Source organism: Amphiprion ocellaris, chromosome 11 (assembly GCF_022539595.1).
Source record: "Amphiprion ocellaris isolate individual 3 ecotype Okinawa chromosome 11, ASM2253959v1, whole genome shotgun sequence".
Taxonomy (NCBI): domain Eukaryota; kingdom Metazoa; phylum Chordata; class Actinopteri; family Pomacentridae; genus Amphiprion; species Amphiprion ocellaris.
Window position 1 is genome coordinate 4,003,191 of NC_072776.1, and position 21,183 is coordinate 4,024,373.

Consider the following 21,183-nt stretch of genomic DNA (forward strand, 5'->3'; position numbering starts at 1 on the left):
TTGACAACTATTCAACGAATCGATTAATAATTGCAGCTCTAAACAAAATTATCACAATGCTACAAGTTCTTACCAGCGGCACTATATACGTAATATAGACAATAGCATATGGTTTAGTTTACTGCCTTATTCACTCATTAAACTATAATATACTTCTAATTTTTGCTTGACAATTCAAATGTTTACAAGATTTGATAATAACACTATGAAAATCTACCATTTCTAATAATATTATCTTGGTCAGGTTTCTCTGAAAATTTAAGTCCCAGGAGACACCTTAGTTTAAGGATTTGGAGATCAGAATATGTGAGAATGGTAACTTTTCTACAGATTGATAAGTCCTTCATACTGTTTGTATTTATATTGTGCCTGAAACTAAAAAGGCAAATCCAAAGAGCAAGAATACAGGACTGTTGTGTAGCATTGTGTGTATTAAGCAGCAGAATAATTAGAGTGAATGTCCTAGGACAAGTGAGTGACAGTCTTTTAGAGCATACTGACTAGCCAGGTATAGGAGTTTGGTGTTCACTGGAATAATAAGGGAACAACCATGTGAGATCTGTTTCCTGTTTACTGTAAATGGTCACAGAAAGCAGAACATAGCTCTCCTGTCGGATAAATACTATGTGGCCTGAGCTGCTCAGTCATTGTATAATTTCCGACTAATAAGTCCAGATAAGTCCGCAGCGGTGGATTTATAATAGGATCGCAATCATGTGATCGTCAACAGGCAGCTGACGTAGCGTTCACTTGTTGTCATAGTTACAGTGGTGCTGTACTGCTATCTCGAAATGATACAGAAATTTTTAATAAATCTGTGGATCCAGACTAGAAGCTGCATCACTGTCAAAATCTGTTCAGGTGGTCCTTGTGTCATTTCTGACCTACCCTGAAAATTTCATCCAAATCCGTTATTCCATTTTTGAGTAATGTTGTGCACAGACAGACAAACGTACGGCGATTGTGACATAACTCCGCCGCGTTCCGAGTAACAAATGTGTGTTTAATGCAGTTACAACACAGCAAACCTGTGGCTATGAAACAATGCATAAATAAAAGGAGGATCCAAGGGTTAGTCTTACTGGACTTTGACTTACTGTTGAATTTCCCTCGGGATGAATAAAGTATCTATCTATCTATCTATCTATCTATCTATCTATCTATCTATCTATCTATCTATCTATCTATCTATCTATCTATCTATCTATCTATCTATCTATCTACTGGATGTAAATTTCAAGTATAAGCCTGCCATCGGCCACACAGTTCACTTACTACATGTCAACCAACATATTACTTTTTTCAAAATCCTCCCACCATGATAAACAACAAGAACATCTGAGTTTGAAACTTACTGAACTGAAAATGTCAAGTTTTGCCAAAGTTTTAGATTGTGCAATAAGACAACCCTATTAGTTTTTTCCCCTCCAGTGAATTATCCATTTTAATTACAGCGCAACTCAATTCTCCTGTTATTATTTTGAGGGGGCCACCATCCTTGCATCCTGGGCTTAGCGCCACCTAAGAAGCCTGGGATTTGTTTAAAGAAATACAAACAAGCCAGAGACCTTTTTCCCCTTCTGTAACAGAATGATAATGAGGTGCAGTCAGACCATTCTGCACTGCACTGTGTCAGCACTAGAGAATGACCTGATTATGTGAGACTACTGTAGGGTTAATAAGGGCCTGCAAATGGGTTAATCTGTCTATGACCAATAGTGCAGCTTTTTCAATTAAGTGTACCGTAACTATAGCTATATCATTGTATATTAGCCCCGAACATCATTTCCCAATGATATAGCTACAGTTAATGTACTCTTAAGAGAATGATGGTGCTCCTGGTCATTGTCGGATTAACCCATTTGGAGGACTGTAGGGTTACCAGGGGCACTGGGGCCTCAAAATGGGTTAATCCAGTCCTGACCAGGAGCACAATCTTCCCTTAAGTGTACATTAACTATAATTAAATCATTGCATAGACACCATTTTTCACAATCAAGCTTACATTTTAGACATATATTTGGCTTTGAGGTTTACATTTGCTTTAAAAAAAATATTTTATCCTATATTAAACCTCATTAAACCCTCATTTTCCATATGTGAAAATCTATTTGGCAAAAAAACAAACAAACAAACAAACAAACCCATTCTGATCTTCAGCTGTTGGAACCACTGATCCAGATTTCTTACAATTTTTTTTCACATTTTATACCAAACAACTTATCGATTAATCAAAAATGACGATAATCAATAGTTGAAGCTCTAATTGGGTGATTATTATTATTATTATGATAGATAGATAGATAGATAGATAGATAGATAGATAGATAGATAGATAGATAGATAGATAGATAGATAGATAGATAGATAGATAGATAGATAGATAGATAGATAGATAGATACTTTACTACTCCTGAGGGAAAGTCAAGAATTGTCACATTGTGTGCAGGTTAGAATTTGCTTGCATTGTGTCATTGCTAATTTTATGAGAACATTGATATTCTTTGATCACTAACTCCGTACGACAGGAGGCGATATAGTCAAAAGTGCGCTGGGTCGCTGCGCTTTCTTTCGCGTGGTTTTAATCAAACTGCGGATTGGACATCATCGCTGGAGCCGGAGTCACTTTTCAGAATCGAGAAGGGGTTTTATGCCCTTTCCATTCAGCGGTTGTTGTGTTAGCTGAGCTGCTCTCTCGGTTGTGGTGCAAACTAGCTCGTAGACATCGCTGACTGTCGGAGTTCAACACTGTCGTCTGGCCCGTTTCACCGCGCAGCGTTTGTGTCCGACTGCGCTTCCGCCATGTTGAACTGATTCAAGTTGTGAGTGACTGCTGGGACCGAAGTGACAAGCCCCAGAAACCGGACTAGATAGAGTTAGGGGGCTGTTACCGCGCCGGTGACGCAGGAAAAACACCCAGAAGCAGAGGAAAAAATACGTAGGAATTAGATCTTTCTAGTAACAGGTTTGTGTCCTGCGAAACTGTCACTGATATAGGCCACGTTTATGTAATATACGACGACACCACCGTTCAAGGCTGGACGTAGCCCGTGAATAGAGGGGAAGTCATATCAAATTCCTGGTGAGTTGTTAGCTAACTAGCTCGGTGTGTTGGTTGCTGATTGTTAGCTGGCTGCTGCTAGTGTTAGCGTCAGCTGGTGGTGTATGCAAGGTAACATTACTGCATTTTGGGTTACTCGTGTTGTTCAGTTGCTGGTGGGGTTTTCTCTTTTTGCTACTGCTTACTGAATGTTTGACAATGTCAACGCGATTAAACTGTAATTCGTGGTCTTTAACAGCAGTCTAATTAGCCTGCCCCGCTAACGCTAGCTACCTGCAAATGGTCCTGTCTACATACTGAGACGGAACATTTCCTTTAAACGTCTCATGTTTACAAGTTAGCGAAATATAGATATCCTCCACTCGGAGTTTTTAATTATCTTATTTTAACGGCTTCATTATAATAACATTGCTGCTAACATTTTTTATCACCCGGGCCTCCGAGATATGATCATCAGTTTGTTTTAGCTAAGTTATAACTTAGCGGTAGATACGGGTCAGAACGTTCAGTTAAATTTCAGGAAATAGACGACTCCCCTGTCAACATTTTACGTTATCTGAGATAGCTAACTTCTTGTGAACGCTGAAATGGCTGCAAAGTGACGTTCAGCTTAACCAGAGAGACCAGTTTATAGACTGAAGACTAATTAGTTGTCGAGTCATATCAGCAAGCCGCTTGTCAAAACAGAAACGTTAGCTAGAAGCTCATTCGGGTCTTCACTCAGCCACAAGCTAACGGCTAGCTAACGTTAACTGTTTAGATTAGTCCTTGCTAGCTCGACCGATGCTCATTGCAAATGGCGTTGTAGTAACACGGTTAGTCAACAAAAACGCCGAGGAAAGTGGTGCTTGATCGATAGTGATTTTAGTTATTGACCTAATTCTGCGTGTGCTTCAGCTCGCCAGTTATGCTGCAAAGGTTTGCAGGGCAAGTGTAACGTCAGGCCCGACCGAATAATGAGGCCTGCGTGTCTCAGCGCAGTGGGCTTTGGACGACGAGGCCTTCACCGCTCTGCTGTCTGGGCGGATCGCCTTGCAGGCTAACCCAACGGTAGTTGCCGCAGCTAGCTAGCAGCAGGCGTTAACTAACTAAACCACCAGCTGTTAATGGTAGTTGACGGCGCTAGTTTCTAACGATAGTTACGTAATGCCACTGTGTACTTTGTATGTATCTGGACTGTGTCATTTTGAAGATGATCCAAGACAAAGCATATAATGTTACACGACCGATCTATTCGTCACTTCGATGTTTTTAAATTAGACTAACATTTCATAGCCGGGTTAGTCCAAAAGGCCTCAGTTATGCCTAGCATAGCGCTTATCTCGACAGCGGCTGTTATTACGATGTGTCACTTTTTGACACTGTAACCAACCCCCTTCTCCTTTTAGTAGATAGTTAGCTACTGAGTGGTTTTACTGATAGTAGCCTTCGCCAAATGATGGGACATCTCGTTCTCAGAAAGCCTTAGACACTCTTCAGACTTTGCCTGTATTATTGTGTCTATAATAACAGCTGCAAACTGAAATCCTGATCGTGAAGTAGGTGACACTGGCACACTAATAAGCAAGAAATATTGGATTAGCTACTTGTAAATCGAGTAAACATAACAGTAGATAAACCAGAACTGCGATAAATCAGCCAAATGTGTACACTTCTGTTAACTTATTAGAAGGCAGATGCTTGTTAGGTTCAGCTGTAACAACCAATCATTATTCAGGAGGGAGGAACCGCATCGGCTCTAGTTCTTAATGGTGTGGAGATGGCTGGATCCTTTAAATTATTTTGTCATGTTCCCTTCTCTTTGTAATGCTATGCATCTTATTGACTTTGATCACAGTAATCGCTGTGGAGGAGGGTTCTGGCATCAGTCCTTGTTAGTAAAGCTGACATAACCTTTTTTCATGTCGAATTGGGAAATGCATTAAAAATGGCACTGAATCTGAACCAGCATATAACCACAGTATTAATTTTAATGACTGGAAGACTGAAAGTTGTGGCCCTGTGACTTGACATTTGCCTTTGGCTAATTTATATCTCTCGACATTTCCTTAGATTTTTAGTAGTTGGGGTGGTATTGTTGTGTAGTGGTCCATTTTGAACACTGTAAGAAATGGGAACTGATAAGTGACATCCCTAATAGATTTTCTTTTGCTAGCTTTCGACTTGCACTTTCCTGCTTCCTATATTAAGGAATATTTGCTGGCATAAGATAAGATAAGTCCTTTATTTCTCCCCACGCCAGGGGAAATTTACATTGTTACAGCAGCTTATGTAGCAATAGACATAGTAATAGGAATAAAATAATAATAGAACAGTAGTAATAATATTTACAATATATACAGGGGTGAGAGATGAGGATGAAATAGTAATTTTGTAATATTAATGCTAAAAGTAATATAACGTCTTTCATAGGTCTGTCATAGTAAAATGATCACGGCTCCCACACTATAAACATTTTTAAAGGCTTATTAAAATATTTGTTTGTTCACTTTCTGCACAAGTTTAAAAATTAATAAACTTCACATCAAATTTGATAACGCAACCTGAGCTGTGAAACTTTAAGATCAAAATACACAAATAGACCAACAAAGGATATGTCTATTTTCAGGATTTTGTGTTCTTCAGACAGCCAGGGGCCAATGCCAAATTTTTCAGCCCGTATCACAGTTAACTGGTAGAAATGCAAATGTTTAAAAGGAAATTCCATCTCTTGTTACTCACATTTCATCTTCATTCATATTGCAAATCATTCCATGGCACACAGTATGTGTCATGACATTACCAAACTTACTCGTATGGGGCTGGGAACATGTGCTTGTACTGATTAGACAAAATTATTTGGAATAGAAAGTGAAAATCGTATTAACCAAACTCTCTAAGGGTAAACATCCCTCACAGTTTACAGACCAGCGTCGTGGCTCAATTTTGAGCTGCTGTACTTTCCACAGTTACACATGGACACGTAGTTTTCCAGTGACAGAATATTTAACGACCTAGCAAGTTTTTCCTCCGTTTAAATTGGTTAGATATTGTGCCCGAAGTTCCTGGGCTGTCTGATCATGTACCGCTCAGGGTTCTTACCCCAGCGACTGGATCATGTATCACAGTGTCACCAATGTTCCCAGATCTCAGCAACTGCTTTGGCACACGCACTTGTATTAACATTTATTAAAACAGTTGCCAAAACTACAAAAGCAAGACCCAAGTTGCAGTATGCAGAATCTCTAAAATTTAAGGTATTCGCAGAAAGTATGACAGTGGTTAGAAATTATTTGAGGGTGTTTTGTTAAAGTCAGCACATAGTTTATTACTAGAGATGAAACAATTATGTGGGCACCAATTAGAAGTATATAATTTGCTTTTAAGTTAGACAGTCACCTTTTTAATTTGCAAATAAAAAAAAAAAACAGGAGTAAAGTTCAGGACACAATCCATCATAGTTACCCAGTTACCATCATACTCAGAACGCATGTGGTCATGTCTAACTTTGAGATGCTGATGTTGACCATCACCATGCTGAGGGTGATGCAAGCAGTATCCTCTGACTGCTTCTTCATTGTGACTGTTGGGTGCCTGTGGTAGCATGATGCAACAAAATGCCAAAGAGTTCAAATGAAAATGGGCTTTTAAGGGATTTTTATTGGGTTGTATTATAATCTGCTGAGTCCCTGGGGTTAGTAAATGTGTTCATATGATACTGAGGTGGTTATTTTTGCTGTGATGAAGAAAATCACTGGGCTGCAAGTTTGGGGCAAAATAGACTGGTCAGTGCAGTGATGTCTACTGATTGGCAATTGGACTTGATGTCTGAAAAAGGCTTAAAGATGTTAGTAAACTCTTTTTACTCTTAAGTCTGACCTGTGGTAATTTAGAGAAATATCCTGATGATGCAGTCGCTAGCTCATTCAGGTGTATTTGGGAAGCAGTAAATCAGAAACAAATCTTTTATCCATACTAGATATTCTCAGTTTTTTGACATTCAACCAGTGATCCGTGTCAATCCTTGTTGGACTAGCGCATGCTGTTGGTCACTGAACACAGAACTTCTGTTAGTTAGCCTGACAAGAACAGCCCAGTTTAGTCCATTTAGATGGTAATTCCCGTAGTACCCAATGCTATCGATCTTCTAACCCTTTTTGTTTTTGCATATTACGGGTAACTTAATCAGCAGGCTGATAATCCTGACCTTTGCCCTTCTTCCCTGCTCCAGGTTATGCAATGGTCTCAGCAGCACATCCAGACCTCCAGGTGCTTGTGTCCCTCTCTCGTGTGTTCGGGCTCTCTTCCCTCTGCTCTACAGCTGAGGTGGCTGTGATTTCCCTCCTGGCCAGCGCTCCCTAAGAGGCCAAGATTGCCAAGATCTGCCCCGTGGCGAGCATGACGGCCACCACGCGTGGCTCTCCGGTGGGGGGCAATGACAGTCAGGGCCAGGGCCAGGCACCTGATGCTCAGAGCCAACCCCCACTGCCACAGAACCAGGTCAGCATCATCTTTCTACTCAACACTCGTCCAACGCTCAGAGACAGTAGATGCGTAACATTAAGATACCCTGTGAAAAGTAAAAGACAATTTGTGTTTTGTGTCTTTTCTGTAAGTCAAGACACTGCAGCACGGTGTTTTGTAATTTTTTTTTTTTTTTTTTTAAAACCGATTTTTGCTTGTACCTAACCACACACAGATGCCCCAAGGGACGAGGGGGGGAGCGGAAAAGAGGGGAAAGGGAGTGAAGGAAAGGCATCAATGAACAGAGCCTCCTGAGTGATGGATAAAGGATGTGTGTGTCTTTGTATGTGTGCATGTGCAGGCCTGTGTTGGTTAGAGATGAGCCGTGGTGAGACGTGAGAGGCAAGCTGCCTATGTAGGTCAGCCAAGCAGAAGGAGCCTTCACCACACACCCCCACATTTTATATTTCTCAGTTATGCATCTCTCTCGACGATGTGTATCCCTCTTTTACTCTCTTATACACATCTGCTCACACCACCACTAATGTCGGTGCACACTTATTAAATGAGGGAAAAAAAATAAGGGCGGCAATCGTCCTTGTGCTTAAATGCACATTCATAGATGCCCACTATTGCCTTTGAATCTCTACCACTCTTCCTTGTAGTTTCTCTGTTTGACAGCGCTGTAACAGAGATACACCTACATACTAACACATTTATACCTCAACCATGTCAGCTCTCACTTTTTGTTTCCTCTAAGTAGATACGGATCAAAAGAACGTTGCTCTGAATACTATAGGTGTGATGACTTGAATGGCATTGTTAAAAAGCTTTTCAGGAAAGACACCTGTCTCTATACCTGTATGCATGTACACTTTGCGACCAGAACAATAGAAACCCTACGCCCAAAAAGAATAGTGCCTTGCCTTTTCAGTGGCATATGTCACTATAGAAACAGGAGTGTGTAACAACAATTAAAGTTGCACTCTTGCTTTGCAGGTCAGTAAGTCAGTTCCGCATTGATCTTGCACTTTTTTTTAGTTATTTCAGTCAAAAGTTAGTGAATTTGCAGCAGCATGACTGTAGCAATCTGTTTTGTTTAGCTACTTTTGAGATTGGAGCCCCTTCAGACATTTTTAAACGATTCTATCTGATACATAAACACATGCCTATTTCTAATCTGAGATTTGTTTGCTGCAGATGCACCAGTGATCAAAAATGTCCCATTGTGCAGTTACACTAGCTTGTTAGCAAATGGCCAGAGAAGCCTTCAAATTATGTATTAACCTGGAGTTTCAGACAACGATATGACTGTAAAACGTTCACTGATCTAGAAAGCAAATCTCCGATGGTTGCTTTGCCACTATTATACACTGTTGGATTTTACTCTCAAACCATGATTTGGTTGAAAACTACATTTACACCTGATGTAGTTTGCTGCTTGAAGTGAAGAAAGGCATTTTAAACCCCTTTTGTGTGTTGACTTTTATTCACATATCATCAAGTGTTATTTCAAGATCCATATGTAATGGACGCAAAAGCGGAACAAATCACTCCGGGTGACTTGTTGGTTGAGTAGTTTAGTAAACATGCCAGGTAACCATGGCATTTCTGGATTGATTTATTTCCTCTCACACTCTGTATTTCTTGTCTTCTAAACTGTCGTACTGTCAAAAAACAAACTGTGCAAACACAACTAGAGCATCAGCGGATAAACAATTGTTGTTTTGTAAAAAGAACGCACCTCCAGGCTAAACTTTACTGATTTATGGGAAGAAACTAATGGTAGTCAAGTTGACTCTTTTGTTGTGATTATCGAACAGTTTGGTTTTCTGGCGTCTAATGAACATTAAAGCCGGATGGATGGATTGATTGATGGATGGATGGATGGATGGATGGATGGATGGATGGACGGACGGACAGAGAAAATCTGCAGAATGTACAGGTGCATCTATTAAGGATCAGTAGCAATCTCATGGTACTTTCTGATTCTTGGTGTCATAGTTTTATTTAGAATTAGTTCTTGATTCAGTATAATTTTGTGTTCAGTACAAAGTAAAACTGTGTTAAATTATGGTTATCATTGTCTTTTACCCACTGAGCCACAAATACATCACTACCTCACAGCTAATCCAGCTGGTTTTAATCAGGGTTATTGTAAGAACAGAGAAAGGTGAATGATTGTGTGCTATTATTTAAGTTAACTGCATTAACTGGGAAGCAGCTTGAAATAGATTTCTGAAACGAAAGTGTAATTTACAGGTCAGTATCGCCAGTTAAATGTTTTTTCTAAAAACAGACGTCACAGTGCGTATACTGTGTGTGTATATATATACAAATCATTGTACAGCTACAGGTATTTTCTAACAAATGACTGTGGATCTAGCCTCAACATTGGCTGAATATTTGTAATTTTATATTCATGAAATACGTCACCTTGTCTTGTAAAGGTAATTTTGAAATCACTTATTCCAAAGTGCAGCCAAACAGTTGCTTTTTTGTTGTTGTTGTTGTGAGCATGATGTGCTGTCTGAGCGCTGCATTGTGCTCTCATAGCAGGGAAGTCCAGATTTTTCTGGAAAGTTTTCTGGTAATTTTTGTCATTTGTGAACTGATTTTAGAATCGAAGAAGATAAGAATTGCTATAATACATATAATAAATGCATTTTTATCCACCTGTATTATGTTTAAAGTTTACAGTATGAGCAAATTTACACCTTTTGTAAGAATTCTCTTATTAGCTTGATGACAATACTTCTTTGAGTTACTTTTGTTTTTAGTCTGCTGTTGTATTTCCCACAGATTTTGGTTGTGTGACTCATCCACAGAAATCAATGTGCCATTTCTTATTTAGATTGTCTGTGATTTTTCTAGACATCATCTCCTAACTCATCTAATGAGAACTCTCCAGTGAGCCCACCAGATGAGCAGGGCCAGGGGGATGGGCCCCCTCAGCTGGAGGAGGAAGAGCCCGCTTTTCCTCATACTGACCTCGCCAAGCTGGATGACATGATCAACAGGTATTTAATTATTACGGTCCCTTAAAACCATTACAACCCACCAGGCAACACATATATCATTGTTATTTTATTCTAGACTATATTCACTTTGTATTCTGCACCCGTGTGTTTACAAAGTTGGTGATGGGCACAGATTTCTCACTAAGCACTTTTAAATTAGACAAATAAATAGACCCTTGTCTACCCGTGTCTACTGTGTGTGCCTCTAAAGTTTACTTCACATTTTGTCTGAACACATCACAACATTCACACTCCCACAGGGAACGTACTTTTAACAGAAAGGTAAATTTAGCTCTTTGTGGAGCAGGCAGACACTATCCATACAATATTCATACCTTTTACACGCAGATATTGGTTTTTCTGGTGATTCATGTATTTTTTGCTCACCCAGGCCTCGTTGGGTTGTTCCAGTTTTGCCAAAAGGAGAGTTAGAAGTCCTCTTGGAAGCTGCTATAGACCTGAGTAAAAAAGGTAGGAATGTACAGAATGTTCTTTTGAGTCCATAGAGATGCGTTGTGGTATTCACGCCCACAGTCCTCAAGTCTCAAATTAAATTCAAATGTAGAGAAAAAGGCTTAACTAACTTTTCATTTTTAATTAATATGTCAAAATTCGATTCATGTATTTGAATAATTATTTAGACTATAGAATCCCAAAAAAATGGTTTCCCAGAGCCATAACAATACTTTCCAAAGCTTTATTTTATTTTTTAAATTCTTAAAGCAAAGTTGATGCTAATTTGTACATTGAAAGACTTCTCATATATCATGTCTTTATTTTTCACCTAATTGTGCATTTGTTTTCTTGTCTTGCATCTTCTGTTCCTATTCTGTATCTATCTAGCTGCAGTAATGTGCAAATTTCCCCAATGAGGGATCCATAAAATTTATCTTATCTCCCTTCCTAATGCAATTTTCAGTAGGGATGGAGGGCAAAATTTACTGCCTTTGTTTCCTGGGAAAGCAATCCACTTCATAGTTCAACCAATGCTAATACAAGGCTTTGGCCTCTGAATTTATTCATATTAAATGTATTTGCTCCTAAATTACCTTTTTCTGTGACGTTGTCTCTTTTTGATGCTATCCACTTGAGTTCAGCACAGAAAAAAAATTACATTTGTGCTAAAAATACAGTAACTACAGAACATATACACTTGATTCAGATGCCTCATGCTGCTGAAGCCTGGTATTAGCTTTGGATAAACACTGAAATGCGGATTTTACACCTCATCACATACGCTGAAATCCCTTTGGAACAGATCTATTCGTAGTCAGTATGGACAGGAAGAACAATTAATAACATTCTTAAGGTATTTATAGGGATGTGACCATTGATTTTAGATATATGCCAAACCTATCCTAACCTAAAAGCTTATCAAATATGTATCCATTAGGTTTTTTTACCTCTCTAATGCTCTTTAAAGTATGTTTTCACTATTGTCTCCCATTTTACTTTTTGCATATTTCTGATGAACAGGACGGTGTTATATAAGGTTTGTCTTTTCTTACAGGACTGGATGTGAAGTGTGAGGCATGTCAGAGGTTTTTCCGAGATGGTTTGACCATTTCCTTCACAAAGATCCTGACAGACGAGGCAGTGAGCGGCTGGAAGTTTGAGATTCATGTGAGTTTTTATTTTTGCCTTGTATTTGGACATGTTTTTTTAAAGTCCAGGGATCAGTGTTAAATAATCAGTCTATATACTACATTTAAAAGTGAAGTCAGAACTTATTTTATTTTGGTAAGACGAATATGGCTAGCATATGTAGCGTATTTTTGTGAAGGCAAATTTAAAGCTGCATGATGTCTTCCTACTGGACAATAGTCTGGAATTTGACCTCACTTTCATTTCCCTTAGAGAGCAAGTTCTACCCTGCTTTGATTTAATTTGAATCGAAAGTGTCGTGAATGATTGACTAAAAATATTCTTATTGTAAAGTGCCATGACTCAGCATAGTCTTCCTAATTTTATTCATTCTTGCGCATATTTGCTCTTGTCTGATTTAATGTGCGTATTGTTCAGACTTCGGTTTTGTCTGTAAATTGAGTTTTCTGTTTAGTTTTGTTGAGCCGAGGGAAAGAGGCAACGCCAGCACTGATCAATGATCTTTCTTCTAGAAGTAGGTGAGGCTGGCTGTTGGGTTGAATTAGGGAGATTGATCTCCGGAACCTTTTCACATTAAACCAGTTCAACAGATGTGGGTGTAAATGAGGAAAAAATGTTTTTTTGTTTTTCCTGTCTTAAAATAATGTTTAGATTTTTTTTTTATCTTATTCATTTTTTTAGAACGTTGTACAGGATCATAGCTTGTGATCTTCTGCTGCTCTGATTTGTGCAATCAGTCATGATTTACAAATCCAAGGTTGCATCACAAACACTCTTTGAGTGACCAAGGTCTGTAAAAGCTGCTTGGAATGCTTTGATGAGTCAGTCCCGTATTGATTACTCATATCTGGTTTCATCAGATGTGAACCAGTCAGGAGCTATGCAGAAAGACCAGGTCATTGTCATTTTATGAAATACACAATTGACACACATACTTCCTGTTTGTTTTTGTGTAAATTTTAAGTTTGTAAGATACAGGTGTTACAGGCAATATGCAATCCCAAGTAAAGGTGCTGAATGTGAGTTTAAAGAGTAAAACGTGAGACTTGTCTATTTTAGGAGTAAACTTTGTGACAGCTGCTCAGTCTGTGCATACTTGACTGCAGCGTTACTGAGCAGAAGCCATTAATAGTACAGAATTTCTCATATTTATAGAAACATTGTTATAAAGGCGTCGGTTGTAAGAATAATTAAGATGTCTAACATTTAAAACATTATCCTAAACTGTTTAATTATGTAAACCATACTATGAATTCTTACTCGGGTGCAGCCTGACTCTGGATGTTAATGATAAACATTTAATTGATTAATTGCCTTTAATAATTGGTTGGTTAAACGAGCACACAAGTCGTATTGATGAAATCCGCTCCATAATGTTCTGACAAAGGTGTCTTAGCTTAGCTAGTTACCTGAGGCTCATGCTAACCCTAATTTAGGATTTCCAAACGCTAACACAAGCTAGGAGCTCAGAAGAGAGCTGATAGAGCCTCCAATGCTCCAACAAAAGTCTAACTAAAATGATGAAAAGTGTCGGCAGCACTCTGCTTCAAGAGGTTTCCATAAATCCCAACAGATTTCCTGGACTAATAAAGTTGACGTGACATTATTAAGGGACAGCTGTTCAAGCTGTTTGTAGCAGCTGGACTGACATTAACTACAGCGAACAAATCTCTCCATCATGTAGATCAGGTATGAGGATTATTTTCAGATGAAACCATTATGACTCAAGTCTGCTGGGAAGTGATTGCTAAAGTTACAGGTTATTTACTGGAAGTGGAAGGCTCAAGCTTGCCAATACTTTGTATTTCATCAGGCCAATCTTTTAATAGCAATTTAAAATAAAAGCATTATTTTTTTGCTGTTTAATTTATAATTTAAGTAACCTGGTGGGTGTTTGCTTTATCTGTTGTTCAAATTCCTGATGTAATATGTGGAAAAGCATCCACCATATTTCATTAATTTCAACAATAAACAGGTATATTGGTTAAACAAGTGGTTGAAATGAGCAGCCTTACATCACACTGATCCATTTTTCCTCTTTTGTGCTGAAAGCATTCAATATTAAAGCCTTACATGTTAAGAAATAAGTGTTACATTTTAAGAAAAATCTATTTGCTAACACTCCAGTCTCTAAGCTAAGCTTAAAAGTTGCTGACATTAGTTGCGTGTTTTGCTAATGTGCTAACAGGATCTTTCCAACTTGTATTATTCTTACTTATGGTAAAGGTGTAGTTGGACTATAGACATTTATGGCATTCAGCACCACATCTGTAGCTCCACAGCTGGCAGCAGTTTAGGCTGACATTAAATTAATGTAGTTTAATTTGAGTCTTATCAAGAAACGATGCTTATTGTTTCTGAGCTACAAGTGAATCACAACATTCTGGAAGAGTAACATTGTGTAGTTCTAGTCTTGAACCTTGTCATCCTCTCAGACACTTTCTCAATCTCGTGTAATTAAAGTTTTATTTATGGCTGTTTTTGACTTTTTCATACCACAGAGGTGTATTATCAATAACACACACCGGTTGGTGGAGCTGTGTGTGGCCAAGCTCTCTCAGGACTGGTTCCCTCTACTGGAGCTGCTGGCCATGGCCACCAACCCACATTGCAAGTTTCACATCTACAACGGCACACGGCCTTCTGAGACCGTCCCTGCAGGAGCACAGCTGGCTGACGATGAGCTCTTTGCCCGACCACCAGACCCACGATCTCCTAAGGTGAGTTTCTGTAACACTTGACCAAACTCAAACATTGTAAAGCAACCAATTTAATCATAGTTTCTTTCTTTCACTTTCTTTTAACAAGTCTTAGCTCTTTTTTTAAAAAACGGACCTTTTTGCATTTTGTCTTTAATGCATTTATAAAGTTCAAGATGGTGCTTGATATTGCTTTAGAACGGAACGTTAAAAATTATTGTGTCAAGAACGTTCATGCAAAGAATGAGCTGTTTCCTCCTCCTGGGGACAGTTGGCCTGTCGTTCTTCCTCTGATACAAAATCCATCGAGTGACGTTTTAGTCTCATCCCCAGGGTCCTCGTGAAACAAAGAGAGTCCCTCTCTGGAGGAGCCTGATAATGAAAAATATGGAACCTGCCGTCCATAAGACACTTCATGCTTGTATCAGAAAGCAGATTGTATAAAAACAAGAAGGTGGATACACCAGAGAATAGGAATTTTACAGTGAGGAGTGATGAATCCAGCGTGGGCACGGGGTCAGTAGGAACTGTGCTGCAGTACTGCTCGTCTGTCTGCCTCTGTTGGCAGGTGGCCCAGGACTGCTGAGGGTTCTGCTGTGCTCCTGTTAAGTCAGATTTTGCCTCTGTTTGTTTTGTTTTTTTTATTTGACATCCTGTCAGTCATTTATGATATTTAACCACAATCCAACCTTTCGTCAGCTTAAAGCCATAACCTGAAGGAAGAGCTGTGACATTTTTGGAAAGATGGAGCTGTTTGAAGTCTCTCCCTGACAGTGACAGTATGTCTCTACCTCAAGCCATGGAGTTCATTCTCTGTTGAGAATCAAAGGGAAAACAATGAATAAAAACATAGCTGTTCAAGCTTGCCATCTGCAATTTAGTTAAAAATAGAAATTGGTTGGTTTTCCTTAAGATACATCAAGTCACTTAATAAACATTGGTGACAATGACCTGGGGAAACCAATTTTAATTCTGCAAATTAAAAGTAATCTTTTCAATGTGTTTTTTCTCTCTTGTTTATTCTGTTCACAGGGCTGGTTGGTGGACTTAATAAACAAATTTGGCACGTTAAACGGGTTTCAAATGTTGCACGATCGCTTCATGAGCGGCCAAGCACTGAACGTCCAGATCATCGCTGCACTTATCAAGTGAGACTGCTAGCAATGGGCCCTTTTTAACATCAAGTCACAAGCTTTACTTCACATTTTATAGCCTAGTAGTGTGATCATTGCTCAGTGATGTTTGTACTTGTTCCTTGAGCTGATTTTGTGTTTTCTGCATTCCAGGCCTTTTGGCCAGTGTTATGAGTTCCTCACATTGCACACAGTAAAGAAGTACTTCCTTCCAGTCATCGAGATGGTTCCCCAGTTTCTAGAGAATCTCACAGATGAGGAGTTAAAGAAAGAGGCCAAGAATGAAGCCAAAAACGACGCACTGTCCATGATAATCAAGTCTCTGAAGAATCTGGCTTCTCGTGTACCAGGGCAGGAGGAGACCGTGAAGAATTTAGAGATTTTTAGGTTAAAAATGATTCTTAGGTGAGAATCTTGTCACCAAAATAAGGATTTTGTTAACCTTTGAGTGAATCATAAACATGAATGGATATTAATTATATTCTTAATTTTTATTGCCAGGTTATTGCAAATTTCTTCTTTTAACGGCAAAATGAATGCACTAAATGAAGTGAACAAGGTGATCTCCAGTGTGTCCTACTACACTCATCGGCACAACCCTGAAGAGGAGGAATGGCTGACTGCTGAGCGCATGGCGGTAAGCTCCACTCTCAACATTTCTGTTCTGCATCAAAGATTTTCATATCTCCTGACTTATTTCTCCTTCCCGTGTCTCATCCTATCTCAGGAATGGATCCAGCAGAACCACATTCTGTCCATTGTGCTGAGGGACAGTTTGCATCAGCCACAATACGTCGAGAAACTGGAAAAGATCCTTCGCTTCGTTATCAAAGAGAAAGCTCTTACCATGCAGGATCTGGACAACATCTGGGCTGCACAGGTACTCTGGAACAAACTGAATTTTTAGCAGTAATATTATTATGCAGATTATTTATATTAAAATACCACAAAGCAAACTCAGCAAGCATGAAGATTCGTCTAGTTTTCTGTATTTATCTAATATTAGGAAATTGGTGAAGCCTTCAGTAGATGCATGTACAGATACAAAAATGCAACAAAACAGTGCTTCTGCTGCTAGAGTTTTGTGTTTCCTCTGTATGGTGAACTTGAGTGTCCTGAAAGGCCCCTATAAATAAAATGTATTATTATTAGAGTCATTAGGAAGTCTGTGCTTCTTTTGTTTTTTGCTACACTGTAGAGACAAGCCGTATATTACAGTCGTTTGAGAATGTTAAGGATGATGATTGTATGTTTAGGAGCACATTCTGCCTTTGCTGGCTGTCTGGTCAGGTTTTCCAACATTGCCACCTTTTTTTTTTTTACAATAGGAACAAACCTTACAAACACTTGTGCTCTCATAATCATGAGAACTTGAAAAACACTTAGTTGACCTTTGATTGCCATACAAATAATTGCCATAAAACACGAAACGACACAAATGCTATACAAAATAACAAATAAAGCAAAATGCAGAGTGACAAAAATAAGACAAAAAACACAAGTGAGACTAAAAGGAAACACAAAACAACAAAAACAAGAAACAAAACGACAAAAATGAGAAATAAAACGACAAAAACAGTAGACAAATGACAAACAGACAAAAAAAGACCAAAAAAACAACAAAAACAAGACAAAATATTACAAAAATGAGACACAAAACAAAAGAACAGTGAACAACCTAGTATTTTATTTTATGATCAAAACAACTTGTCATGGTCTAGAAATTATTTTAAATCTGCAGTTAATGTCTTCTCTGTAATTTTTTAACTTTACAAAGTCGTCCCATGGGCTGGATTGGACCCTCTGGAGGGCCGGTTTTGGCCCGTGGGCCACATGTTTGACACCCCTGGTCTACAGCTTTGCAACTAAATCCATTATGTATGTCAACAGATGCTCATCAAAATGCTGTTTATTGAATATTGTAAACTTATTGACCTGAGATAAACAGCCATTAAATTATAGAAGCACAGGGAGGTGCACACCATGGAAAATGATTTGGAAACGGTTAAAGCAACATTTTTGTTCCTTTAATTCAGCTGTTTTTCTACACGTGAGTGAAAAAATTCTAATCATTACGCAAAATGACCAGTTAGCTCACGTAATTGCGACAGGCCCATGAACGACTTCATCTGGCATGTTTTCCTTTCCTAGTTATGTTTTAAGATGATTTTTAGATTAGATTAGAGTTTGACCTCAACAGCATTTGTGCTACAGACCGTGTCTGCACACATTGTTCCTCCTTGGTGTGATTATAACACATGCAGCTCTAAATTTCAACTCCAGTTTCACCTAGAATAGACACAACTTCACTCACTTTCAACATGCATGGAGACGAGAAATAGCGTAAATTGATCAAAATTCCAATTTGACTCTGTGGAGAAACTAATGCTTTTCAGCTTGTGGCTATCATCAGGGCCAGATAAGGCCTTCAACAGATAGTTTTGGGTGATGCGTCAGAGATGATGTGACCCAACAGCTGCATTGTTGTTTGTGTACATCTGCAGGCTGGTAAGCATGAGGCCATTGTGAAGAATGTCCATGATCTCTTGGCCAAGCTGGCATGGGACTTCTCACCTGAGCAGCTTGATCATCTTTTTGACTGTTTCAAGGTGAGTAAGAATTGTTTTCATTATTCAGAGATCATAAACGATTTTAATACACAACATATGATACCTTTTCATTTTAATTATTACATCACAACAACATACGGTTGTATCCTGAATTAACCTCTTCAACTGGTTTGTTTTCTTCAGGCGAGCTGGACCAATGCTAGCAAGAAACAGCGTGAAAAACTGCTGGAACTTATCCGGCGCTTGGCCGAGGATGATAAGGATGGTGTGATGGCCCACAAAGTGCTCAACCTGCTGTGGAACCTGGCACACAGCGACGATGTGCCCGTAGACATCATGGACCAGGCTCTTAGCGCTCACATCAAGATATTGGACTACAGTTGCTCACAGGTAAATATTGGGGTGCCATTGATAGATATGTTTGAAGTTAGGAGATTTGTTAAATAACAGAGGGAGGACTTATTTAACTCTGTATTTCTATTTTCATTCACAGGACAGAGACACACAGAAGATTCAGTGGATAGATCGTTTCATAGAAGAGCTACGAACCAATGACAAATGGGTCATTCCTGCCCTGAAGCAAATCAGAGAAATCTGTAGCCTCTTTGGAGAAGCTCCTCAAAACCTCAGGTAAGATCCCAGTCAAATCTGTTTTACTTTAATGGAAAAAATGCAGGGCATATCTAATGTCAGCAAGTGTGAGTTATTTATTTTATTTAGCTTTAAGGTTTTGAATTATTAGATTATTTTGTACATAACACCCAGAAAAAACACAACTTATTATTTTCACATATTTGCCCAGCTGCACTTTACATTTTTATCACAATCTTACCCTTAGTGCTCGAGGGTAAACGGCATCAACTTCCTGACCTGAGCAGTTTCGGTATCTTCTGGAAACATGCCGTGTGTAGCAATGAGTCCCATTTAAACAAGCATTTAGATGAGTTCTTTTTAGGTATGATTTTATTTGAAGTACACTGGGAATATTTAAAAGGTGTACTTAATTTGTTTGCCTTGTTTTGAACTGTAACAAAGTTGTAAATGCAGTTTAAAGATGGTGCTGGAGAAAGCTGATAGACAGAGGCCCAACCGTTAATTCCTAATAACAACAAGGGAAAACACACAGGTTTATAAACTGAAATGAAACATGACTCCATTTGATCCAATGAGTCGTGACAAGGAACCAGCACGGGCAATAAAAGAACCCTGTCAGTGAAAGTTTTAGCATTACTAAAAAATAAAATGTAATCAAGGTCTGCAGGATTACAGAGCATTTCAAGGTTATTATGGTAAACTTGTGAAATTATTCTAGGGCTGATTTAGGATCACATGCTACAACACTAATTATAAACTGTTTGATCTGAAGTAGTGTCTCTTTTATAGTCCCTGTAGAAAATGTAGCATACGTGCCTGTTGTTTTTCAGAAAGAAAATGCCAATTAACATACAAACGAGCTTAGCGGGGTAAGTTGAGTGCTAATTCCAGGGTTCTATCTATTTCTGTGTTACGTCAAGTCTAACTTTCTCTTCCACATATTTACAATATACAAAATGTAAACCTCTGCCATGAATCCGCTTGAGCAATTCTTTCTTGGGTTTCATCTCAAATGACTCGTCACTCATCCAAGCTCCTGGTTCCTCAAAGTCATGCACATGTGTAGTTTAAACCACGAAGACCTGACAATTTCATTCTGACTGAAGTGCGTTGCTCTAAATGTGGAGGGTGCCAAGGAGTGTTAATTAATACGAATATCATTATTAGAAACCAACCCAGAAGTGTTAAGTGTTTGCTTCTGAATCACATTCTTTGTAGGTGCATTCTATCTTAGGGTCCAGAGGAACAGACATAGACAGAGGACTAAAAGCTAAATTAATTATGTAGCATATAATGTGATATCCAAAAGAAAAAGTGGCTTCTAATTACTATGACTGTTATAAAATCAGACAATCAAAAATAATCATCAATTTTCATTTATGTTATTGCAGTTCCAACGACATAATTAGAAAGTTACTCAAGCTACATTTCTTAGTAATAAATTATTATTCATTATTAATTGATGAATTAATAAGTAGAGAATATGATGTCAAGTTGGATAAAATCAGGGTGTTATTAAATCATTAAGCTTGAACAATGTACAAGGCACAGCTACACATTTTCTAAGGAGCAGAGATCGCTGGGTAAAGTCTATCTGATATGCCTAATTTCTCTAGAGGCACATGGGAGTTTCTATGCAGTTTCTGAGCACAAGCCACAGTGCAAACACAGAGTAGTCCTTTAATCTAGTCAGTTGCACAACTAAATGAAAGGTCCTTTGAGATGGAGCCCCACTCTTCCTGATGCCAGCTCCTTTCAGCTCAAATCATCCAATGCAAAATATCAGGGGTATTTCATGCCTTGGACCCACTTATTCAAATTTATGCTAGTATGTCTTATTGTTTTGCTACAGTTTCATATGAATTTTGATTTGTTTAATGTGGTACCAGAAAAATCTGTTTCAGATAGCTCTTAAATTATGATAGTGTGAAGTAAATTTGACATTATTTTGAATATGCTGGTCATTCCGAATGGCTCTTCATGCTGTAGTGGCTATCAGAACTAAATGAGCCTGACCGATTTGCAGGCTCATTTAGTTCTCGAAGCTTGGTTTTCAAG

The 21,183-nt window shown here is 38.6% G+C and overlaps 1 protein-coding gene across 7 annotated transcripts in view; it reads left to right on the forward strand.

Moving 5' to 3' along the window:
- Window positions 1-2,633: 2,633 nt before the first annotated feature.
- usp9 (ubiquitin specific peptidase 9) overlaps window positions 2,634-21,183 on the forward strand; it is a 44,224-nt gene continuing 25,674 nt past the window's right edge. For 2 of the 7 annotated variants that reach the window (XM_023288855.3, XM_023288856.3), the window contains exons 1-13: window positions 2,635-3,082; window positions 7,272-7,540; window positions 10,379-10,524; window positions 10,916-10,995; window positions 12,035-12,147; window positions 14,631-14,849; window positions 15,861-15,976; window positions 16,115-16,366; window positions 16,463-16,598; window positions 16,689-16,841; window positions 18,466-18,570; window positions 18,715-18,921; window positions 19,025-19,161. In XM_023288855.3, coding sequence (XP_023144623.1) covers window positions 7,439-7,540; window positions 10,379-10,524; window positions 10,916-10,995; window positions 12,035-12,147; window positions 14,631-14,849; window positions 15,861-15,976; window positions 16,115-16,366; window positions 16,463-16,598; window positions 16,689-16,841; window positions 18,466-18,570; window positions 18,715-18,921; window positions 19,025-19,161 — 1,766 coding nt within the window. In that variant the 5' untranslated portion in view covers window positions 2,635-3,082; window positions 7,272-7,438. Of the gene's footprint in view, window positions 3,083-3,148; window positions 3,173-7,271; window positions 7,541-10,378; window positions 10,525-10,915; window positions 10,996-12,034; window positions 12,148-14,630; window positions 14,850-15,860; window positions 15,977-16,114; window positions 16,367-16,462; window positions 16,599-16,688; window positions 16,842-18,465; window positions 18,571-18,714; window positions 18,922-19,024; window positions 19,162-19,955; window positions 19,995-21,183 lie in introns of those variants that run through there. The other 5 variants (XM_023288853.3, XM_023288850.3, XM_023288854.3 and 2 more) reach the window with 5 other exon arrangements.